Raw genomic sequence first — 10,522 nt, 5'->3', positions numbered from 1 at the left:
TCAACCAGGACACCAGTTCTTTGGGAGCTGGGAGGAAGGGGAGAAGGGAGCCGGGAGCTGGGAAGAAGAGATCTGGAAGATGCCCCAGGCAGCGGTGTGGCTGGGGGGGGGGGGGGGGTGGGTACGGGGGGGAGGGGGGGAGCTCTGGGCATTGCAGGCCGCAAGCTTGAATTCATTAGGCATTTCGTCCATCGCCGCCCAGAGCACTTCCACTGTTCAGTGACGTTACCAAAGCGCTGGCTCCTGAGCTCAGCCCTGGGAGATAGGACCCTGCTCTGCATCTTGTGGACACCAACCCCACTGGCTCAGAGGGGGGCATGGCGACCCCTGGGCTGCTGACAGCTGACCCCAGGTCTGTAGAATTCTGCCCTCCTTGTCTTCAGGGCCCAGGCAGGCCTGGGGCGGTATGTGGTCGGAGCAGCGAAGTGTGCAGGAATGGTGTGTGTTGGACTACCTACCTGCGCATTCAGGTGAGGTTCATCTCCGCATCCTGCCAGAAATGATTCATTTGTTCTTCCCGGCTTTCCCTTTTTAGCAGAGACTGTGCTGACCTGTCAGTACTGGTGCTTTGTGTGGAGAAAAGCTTATGTAACGAGGCAGCCTGACAGCTCAGGACTCCGGGTCTTTGGGCTCTGACTGCCTGCAGAGCCCACAGTACTGACCGTGGCCATCTGTCCTGGTTAGCCAAGCACAGGGCCCGGAGGCGACGTGACCTGGTCTGGCTTCGCTGTGTCTGATGCTGCTAGCCCACGGAAGACTGACACGCTTTGCAACAGTCCCTGTGCGATGCAGGTCAGTCGGCTGTGTGTCTGTCCCTTGTACAAGGATGTGTCCACTTCGGAACGCTGACCTGGCTCCTGAGCGTGGGAATTTGCATAATGGCACTTCCCTCCCTCCCCACACCTTTGCCTCCTGAGGGCATCTGGCCAGCAAGGTCACACTCAGGAAGGCCCGCCCTCCTGCCCTCCTGACACACAGAACTGTGAGGGTTCCCACGTGGGAGACTCTTCCAGGGATGAGTTCTCTAACCGCAGATTTTCCCGAGTGGGGTCTGGCCTGGTCACTGGCTGGAACCTCTTCTGCGCTCTATGGGCCATGATCTCTGGGAGAGACATGATGACAAGCTGAGGGATAAGGAGGGAGGGAGGTGCCTGCCTCGCTGGCTGGATTTCTCCTTCCCCTAATGTATTTTCTATCCGGAACTAAGATCCTACTCACCATGGAGTCCAAGACCTTTGTGGGAACCATGTTTCATTTTGCCATTTGGCTGTGAAACATTCCAGATTCAGACCCTGGAGAGTATGATTATTCTGCTAACACCCGGTGGATTGATCCTGGGTCACCCACAGCACCTTGTAGGTAGGCGACTGGCTCATTCTGGCTTTTCTAAGAATTGTGTGGACTGGTGGGAGGGGACTGAGGTGCAGCTTCTCTCCTCCTTTCCCAAATGGAACGTCTGCTTCATTGTCCAGAAGGTTCCTGGATGGTGTCCCCAAACTCTCAGGTGACCTGTTCTGTGACCTCAGGCCTACCGAGCTGGACCCATTGGAAGGCAACCCAGACCAGCTCCTGGAAGGCAGCTGTGACTGCATTGCCAGAAGGCAGATGCCATTTGCATCACAATCCCGGGGGCAGCATGGCCCATTGGAATGAGGGCAGGGTCTTGACCAATCACTGGGAGCCTGTCCTGGAGGAAGACACAGATGCTCAAACACAGAAGCCCAGGGAGAGGAGAGCTTTTCCTTCTGTGGAGTGGCTGCAGAGACCCAGCCCCATTCCCATGAACACTGTTCGGGACCACCAGCAGGGGGAACACATGTACCACCTGCAGGTTAGGCTGGTCCAGCCCCATCATGTCCAGGGCTCCCCAATGGATGCGAATGTCAGCATCTCATTCTTTAGAGATCCCCGGAGGCACCTACCCACCTACTCTGCCTGTCTGAGTGCAAACCACAGCCTATTTGGCACCCGAGTGTCTGCAGCGAAATGGAGAGAAGTTGGGGAGCAGATGTTTCCCCGACCCCCTCCCCACCATGGGCTGGAAGGGCTGAGACCAAAGGCAGCTCTGCCCTCTGTTCCAGCTGAGCTCCCATCTGCGGGCTCTGCCCTCCTGTAAGAGGGTGACTTTTCCATGGCTACATTTCTTGGATTAAAACGACATTCCTGCATAAACATTTCTTCTACAACTATCATCAGCCAACTTCCGCCCACGTGGCAAAGCAGCCCGGCTCTCTCTCCTCTTCTCTGGAGTCTCAGACTATTTGCCAGTTTGCTGACTTATTTTTCATAAAAATCCAGCCCAAGTACTTAAGTTAAACATGCAGCTGGTATTATAAGGCAGGAAGGAAGGACGCAGCCCCCTGTTCCGTCCCTACCCTGAATTCCTCTTTCCAAACTCTTTCTTCTGATGGCGACCTCCATATTTCTTAATAATATGCTCCCGTGGTTAACCCTGGCTTATTAATGGGAAATGCCTATTGACTGATGATGGAAGATGGGGCTGGGATGCTCCTCGCCCACTTGCATACCTGTGCCTTTGCTCCCTACATTCTCTAATAGATTTATGTCACATTTTTTTGTGAAATCAATATCCCATTTTTGCTTTATTACAATTATATATGTACTGTTGACTGCTGAGTGAAGAAATACTCTGGGATCATATTACTTTTCTTCTATAGTTCTTTGTTCTTCCAGGAATTAATAATAACCTCATTTTAAAAATCCGCTTAGACTACATTATTATCCTAATAATTCTTCTAAGCTCTCCAGCCGAATTTCAAAGTCTATCTGAACACCATTTCCCCATGATTACGCTGCGGTCAGATAGAACTGCTGGCTCCTTTCTCCCCAGGGGTCCCTTTTCCTGCTCCTCACCGGGCCTCTTGCTCCCTTGTTCAGCTGCCTAGCTCTGGTCCTTGGACGGCTGGACGGCCTTTTTCCTGGATTCCAACTTGCTCCTTCTTGGTTCATGCCCTTGGAGGGCCCATGTCATGTATCCCTAGGTGGATACATTTCTCTTTAAAATCCAGCTCCAGAAGCTGGACATCCTGGGTTTGAAAGGTACCCGCTCACCAACAGGTGTTTGTCTGCCAAAGGAGGGAGGAGTTTTCACACCAAAGAGGCAAGTCCAGACACCCAACTCTTGAGAAGCACTCCGTTGGTCTGAAGGATGGAGAGGCGGGTTTGTTAGGAGAGAAGCTAGCCCACTCCAGTGACACCGTGGTTGGGTTGTTGGTAAATCAGCAGGATCAGGGCTGCTGTTGGCACATTTTACCTTCATGCAGAGTAGCAGAGGCTGGCATGTTGCTCCCACACCTTATTTCTGCGCAGAGGGAAACTGTTATAACTACTAACGTTGTTAGAATAAGACGCTGTACTGCCACGTTGACAGTAGATCCACATGAATGTACATGACATTAGTTGGACAAACTCTCAGCGGTGTGACTTGCAGTGTATTAAACCTCTAGATGGAAACCAATTAAAATCAACATAGTCTCAAATGTCCAAGGACCATCTATGGATGCTCTGAGTATTTTTGGAGTCATTTTTTAAAAGTATGAACTTGATAGCTCTGAAGATTTTTCACAGAAGCATTGCCCATGTGTGGCCATGGAGGTGCATGCTTTGTTGAAAAGAAACAGGCCTGATGGTAGGGGAGGAAGAGGTGTTGTCTGGCTGCACACTTCTACCTCCTCACTTACTAAGGCAGAGGCAACAGGTGGTTGAAGGAGGGAGACAGAGGTGGGCTCACAGTGGTGGACACCACAGCTTGCCTGGAGAGTCCAAGGGCAGATCGAAGCTGTTGACACAGCTTGTGGGGGTGACCTGGAGGAAAGTAGACTATTGAGGGTCTTCAGCGCCCCAGGCTCTGGGCAGAAGCTCACATAGCTCATCGGACAAGGCCTTTCTGTGTTCCAGTGGCTGCTTCATTGCACAGAGGACCAGATGAGTGAGGAGAGGGAATTCTCTGGACTGAATGCTGGCCAACAGTGGGAGTCTTTTTCCTAACTGGGTGTGATGAAGATCCTGGAAGAAAGCAACTTGAACTCTGTAGCATCAAAGTAAAGGAATGCTGGGCAGAGTTGTACTAGAAGTTCTAGGCAGGACATTGAACAAGAAAAATAAATCAAAGCCACCCAGATTGGGATGGAAGAAATAGAACTCTCTGTTTGCAGATGATATAATTATGTCTATACAAAATCCCGAGGAATCCCCTGAAAACTACTAGAACTAAAAAATGAGTTCAGTAAAGTGGCAGAATGTAAGATCGATATACACAAATTAATTTTTATTTCTATACATTAGCAATGAACAATCTGAAACTAAAATTATTTGTAATAGCATCATAAAGAATACAATACTTAGGAATAAATTTAACAAAGAAAGTGCAGAATTTATACACTATAAACAAAAATTTTTTGAAAGAAATTAGGGAAGATCTAAAAAAAAACCCACAGAGAGACATCTCACATACATGGATCAGAAAACCGTATATCGTATATTGCGAACACGGTGATACCCCCAAATTGATCTGCAGATTTATGCAATTGTTATAAAAACCCAAGCTGCCGTTTTTTCCCCCTGCAGAATTTAGCAAGCTGATCCTAAAACTTATATTAAATTCAAGGAACCCCAAATCACCAAAACAATCTTGAAAAAGGAAAACCAAGTTGGAGGACTCACACTTCCTGATTTCAAAACTTACTAGACAGCTACAGTGACCAGCCCATTGTATTACTTGCATAAGGATAGATGTAGAACAATGGAATAGAATTTAAAGTTCAGAAATAAATCTTTACATTATGATAAATTGATTTTTGGAAAGGGTGCTAAGACAATACAATGGGGCAAAGAGTAGTCTTTTTGAACAAAAGTAGACACCTGGATACACACATGTAAAACAATAAAGTTGGATACTACATCATATCATATACAAAGTTACATCAAAATGGATCAAAGATCTAACTGTAAGAGATTAACTATAAAAATGTTGGGAGTAAAACATAGAAGTAAATATTCATGATCTTGGGGGTCTGCAATGATTTCTTAGATACAATACCTAAAGTATAAGTGACAAGAGGAAAAACAGATAATTTGCATTTCCAAATTAAAAACTCATGTTCTGTAAACAATATCACCAAAAAACTTGAAAGACAGCATGAAGAATGAGAGAAAAGTTTTGCAATCACAAACACGATCAAGGGACTTGTACTAGAATACAGGGCTGGGCAAAAATATGTTTACAGTTATAATACAACAAATAATCATAACACAAGAATAAACTTTTGTATATTCACAACCGTAAACTTACTTTTGCCTACCCCTCTCTATATATCTTGCAACCCAGTCACAAAAAGACAAATAACCCAATTTTAAAGCAGACAAATGATTTAAATAGATATTTCTTTAAAGAAGTTATACTAATGGCCAATAAGCACCAAAAACATACTTAATATCACGAGCCACCAGTGACCTGCAAATCAAAACCACCATGAGATATCACTTCACACCCTCTAGGATGCCATCGTAAAAAAAACGGACAACAGCAAGTGCTGTGGAGGATGTGGAGAAATGCACTCTCATTCACTGCTGGTGGGGATGTGAAAACGGTGCAGCCGCTCTGGAAAACAGTTTGGCAGTTCCTCAACAGGTTACATATAGAGTTACCATATGACCCAGAAATTCCACTCCTAGGCATACACCCCAGCGAAATAAAAACATACATCCATGCAAAAACTTGTATACGAACATTCACAGCAGGATTATCCACAATAAGCCATGAAGTAGAAAAACCTAAACGTCCATCAAATTATGAATGAATGAATAACATATGGTATGTTGACAAAAATAAAATATTGACACCAAAAAGAAATGATGTCTTGATACATTCTATCACGTGGATGAACGGTGAAAATACCATGCTAAGTGAAAGAAGTCACAAAGGACCACATATTATATGATTCCAATTATAAACAGACACAGAAACTAGAATAGAGGTTGCCTAGCACTAGAGGTGCCAGGCAAAATTACGAAGTGACCGTTAATGGGCATGGGGTTTCTTTTTGTGGTGATGAAAAATATTCTAAAATTACATTGTGGTGACGGTTGCACAGTGCTGTGACTATACTGAAAAGCATCGAACCCTACAGCTTAAATGGGTAGACTGTATGGTGTGTGAGTTGCATCATAATAAAGCTCTAAAAAGAGAAAAAGTTGGCAACAACAATAAAAACGTGTTTTGAATGTTATGATTGGGGAAGTGTGATATGTGAGTAAATAACACGGGAACCCAATAGGGCTAAGTCTAAGACCTGAACTCTTAGGAGTTAGGTAACTAACCCCAGGCTGAGCAGACAGTAAGGGCAAAGGCCCTGAGGCTGGGAAAAGAATAAAACATGAAAGGAAATAAAATGATGCTGTGGCGGTGGAAGTAGAGTGCAGGAAGGAGGAGAGACACAGGGGTGGTGAGATGGGAGGGCAGGGGCCAGGCGATGCAGACCATGTTCATGATTCCATACATTTCCTGAATATCAATTGGAAAACACTGAAGGATTTTTACCTGGGGAGTTCAGTGATTGGATCTGAATCTTTTAAAGTGTGCTCAGACTGCAGGAAACTGATTTGAGGGATATGGGTGGACATAAGAAATCAGATAGGAGCCAATGGAAAAGGCCAGGAGAGATGATGTCTGAGAAATCTGAATTGAAGCAACTTTAGGAGAAAGTGGGAGGAAAGGATGTAGAGACAGTTGGCTCTGGATGGGTGTTTTTCTGTAAAGAGAGGAAAGAGATGGAGTTGTGGCTGGAAATTTAAGAGGGAAGCATGTTTAAATTGGAATTAGAAGGCTCCAGAAGAAAGAGAGAGAGAGGTTTGGTATTCAGAAGTCAGAGGAGAGCATTCATTCAATCAAACCCTTGAAAAGGTGGAAGGTAATTAGATCCAGGACATCCTCAGAGGAACATGCCCTCTAGCATAATGGGAGGAAGGTGGGAGATGATTACAGATAAAAGTGGGTTTGTAGATTTGGAGGCAGGATTTATTCATCCGCCTGCCTCCAATTCTGCGAAGCAACCCATGAGCCAAGAGTGAGTGGATATGCTTTAATGTGATGGCAGAGGGCTGTGATTCACAGGGAAGTCAGGGGAGCACTCTTAGGGTGATGACAGGCATTACTGAAAGAGACGGAAACACACATAACCACGCAACTTACATCATACTTCCTTCTGACATAATCTTAAGGAACAGGAAGTGTGAGAAAATTAGTGCAGAGGGAGTTGAGACCCTTTATGGGAGAAAAGATAATTGAGAGTTCAGTTATTTCAAAAGTTCAAGCTTTAGGTCCTACATGCAAAATTAGCTTAAAGATACAATTGAAGAATCATTCCTGATATTGGAAATCATGCAGATGGAGATAGGAATCAGGCAAATTGGAAATGATCAAGTGTTCTATTTTTAAAAAGGATTGAAAGGGGAATTCAGGAAAATATAGTTGAACCTAATTAACTTGAATATCTGCAATGTTTGTTGACTTCTGTTCATTAGTAAGCACCAGGTATTCATCAGGAAATGTTTATGCTAAAATATTATTTCTTTATAGAGACCATGTCTGTGTCTTAATTTCAAGGTACATGATTGGGAGATTAAATAAATGCTGTTGACAAAAAGAATAGGACCCCAGAATGTGTTGATTACATGTCTGCTGCATAGGGGACTGGACGCTCCAAAGGGACATTGGCATACAGAGAATGGTCACCAAAAGGTCCTAGTTAAGAACCATCAGAGATAATGAAAGAAGAGAGGCTTTGGGGTAGGCAGCAAAGTATTTGAAGGTCTGGCATGTCCAAATCTATTTTTCTACAGTGGTCCAGAGAGTAGAGCTTGAAGCATGGATAGAAAGTTCCAGGGAAGTAGCTTGTTGCCGCTAGATAAAGAACACCTAACACCTGAAGGTGTCCAACAATGGAAGCACAAAATATTGAGCTCCCCAGTTCCGGAATATTCTATCAGACTCTGCAGGGGCTTCTGCTGTAGTAGAGGGGGGGGGGATGTAGACTATGTATCTCTGAAAAGTAAAAATGTAAAAGAAAATGTTACACGGGTGTCAGTTCTTCAGCGCGCTCATGCTAGAGAAATAGATGCTGATGTCTACAGATGTCTGTGATGCATCCCAAGCTACATAGTGAGGCAATGGTAGATCTGGGGCTGGACCCAACTTTCACTTCCCCAAGGTCTGATCATTTCTGTTGCTCCACACATTAATGTTTGCTGTGATGCATGATTGCCTTACCTCATTGCAACGTCCGTTAAGAATTCTAAAATCAAACCAGACCCCTATTTTATACCATACACAAAAATCAACTCAAAATAGATTAAAGACTTGAACATAAGATCTTAAACCATAAAACTCCTAGAAGAAAATATAGGGAATAATCCTCTTGACATTGGTCTTGACAATGAGTTGTTCGAATGGACACCAAAAGCAAAAGCAGCAAAAGGAAAAATAAACAAGAGAGGCTATATCAAACTAAAAACCTTCTGTGCAGGCAAAAGAAATCAACAAAAATGAAAAGGCAACCTGCTGAATAGGAGAAAATATTTGCAAATTATATATCTGATAAGGGGTTAATATAAAAAATATATAAAGAACTCATATAACTCAGTAGAAAAAACAAACAACTGATTAAAAATGGACAGAAAATCTGAATAGATACTTTTCCAAAGAAGATATACAATTGGCCAATGGGTACATGAAAAGTTGCTCAACATGACTAAGCATCAGGAAAATGCCAATCAAAACCACAATAAGATATCAGTTCACACCTGCCTGTTGGAATCACTATTGTAAAAAAAAGACAAGAGATAAGTGTTGTACAGAATGTAGGGAAAAGGAAACCCTTGTGCATTGTTGGTGGAAACGTAAATTGATGCAGCCACTATGGAAAACAGTATGGAGGTTCTCCCCAAAATTAAAACTAAAACTACCATATGATTCAGCAATTCTACTTTTGGAAATTTATCCAAAGGAAACAAAAACAATAATTTAAAAAGATGTCTGCACCCCATGTTCAATGCAGCATTATTTACAATTGCCAAGAGATGGGAACAATTTAAGTGTCCATCAACGGATGAATGGATAAAGAGAATGTGGTGTATATATACAATGGAATATTACTCAGCCATAAAAAAGAAGGCACTTCTGCCATTTTCAACGACAGGGATGGACATTGAGGGCATTATGCTAAATAAAATAAGTCAGACAGAGAAAGACAAAAATACTATATGATTTCACTTTTAATCTAAAAACAAACAAACAAAAACCCAAACACAAAAGAAAACTGAACTCATAGATACAGAGAAGAGATTGTTCATTTCCACAGGTGGGGGTTGGAGTGGGCAAAAGGTATAAACTTCCAGTTCTAAGATAGATAAGTCCTGAGGATGTACAGTGTGGTGACTATAGTGAACAACATTTAGTATATTTGAAAGTTGCTAAGAGAGTAAATCATAAAAGTTCTCATCATAACAAAAAAAATCTGTAACTATGTGTGGTGACAGTTGTTAACTAAACTTATTGTGGTGACCATTTCACAATATATACATATATCAAATCATTGTTAGATACCTAAACTAACACAATGTTAACTATCAATCATATCTCAATAAAAAGTAAATTGATTTAAAAAACAGATTCTAACTCCCTCACTCATGACTTTCAGGCCATTCTCTTTCATGAATGCCCACTGGTCTCCATGACTTGGATGAAACCTGCAGCACTGGCCTGAAAACCTCAGGTCCCTCTTGGCTCACACAAATAAGGGCTCCTTAACCTCTGAGGCTGCTCCTAGGGAGAGGGTCTTGTGTGCAGGTGAAGGGGAATTGGGCCCCAAGAAGAAATGATTCTAAAGCTGCCATGTCTTACCTGGTCTCTGGGGTCTGCTCTGCTCCTGCTTCAGTTGTACATGACCAAGTTCATCCACTAGGAAATAAGCATTCTCATCACAACCAGTTTTACACTCACGAGCTTCACACAGATGAGGGCAAATGGTACCCTCCTCCCTTGAAAGATCTCTGGCTAGTCTCATCAACCCTTTCTGGCTAATTCCAATCCAGGCAGGAGGTCCCGCCCCTGTCACAGCGTATCTCCTGCTACTCCCTGCACTGCCAGGCAGTGGGAGGGTAGCTGAGGTCGACCAGCTGGCTGGGCCAGGAGGTTCTTTCCAAAATGCAATGGGAGGAAGTTTAATGTACAGTGAGCTCAGCAGGTGTGCTTCAGTTCCCGCTTGGATTTATGACTTCCACATAATCCTCTGCTTTATTAAGCTATCGGAAAAAAATAAAATGTCTGCCAAGCTCCTAGAGCAGCCTTGGCAGCCAGCAATATATAAAGGCAGTAATTGGAGGCAGGGGGGCCGGCAGCTTGGCTGGCCTCTGACAGACTGTTCGATATCCTCAGGGAGAAAAATGCCCCTGGAATCTGGGGAGGAGAGGAGGGCTGGGCTGGTCCTGTCTCTGGGAGGGCAAG

General features: G+C 43.9%; 1 protein-coding gene across 1 annotated transcript in view; it reads right to left on the bottom strand.

Moving 5' to 3' along the window:
• Positions 1 to 9,949: 9,949 nt before the first annotated feature.
• The window catches only part of CAPN13 (calpain 13), a gene marked incomplete at both ends in the record, with an annotated part of 43,996 nt that continues 43,423 nt past the window's right edge, over positions 9,950 to 10,522 (bottom strand). The window contains one exon of the mRNA XM_081101342.1: positions 9,950 to 9,976. Coding sequence (XP_080957468.1) covers positions 9,950 to 9,976 — 27 coding nt within the window. The remainder of the gene's footprint in view (positions 9,977 to 10,522) is intronic.

The sequence above is a fragment of the Myotis nattereri genome (genome assembly GCF_964212035.1).
Source record: "Myotis nattereri genome assembly, chromosome: 10".
NCBI lineage: Eukaryota > Metazoa > Chordata > Mammalia > Chiroptera > Vespertilionidae > Myotis > Myotis nattereri.
Note: the sequence above shows the minus strand (reverse complement) of the source record. Positions and strands in the feature narration are given on the sequence as shown.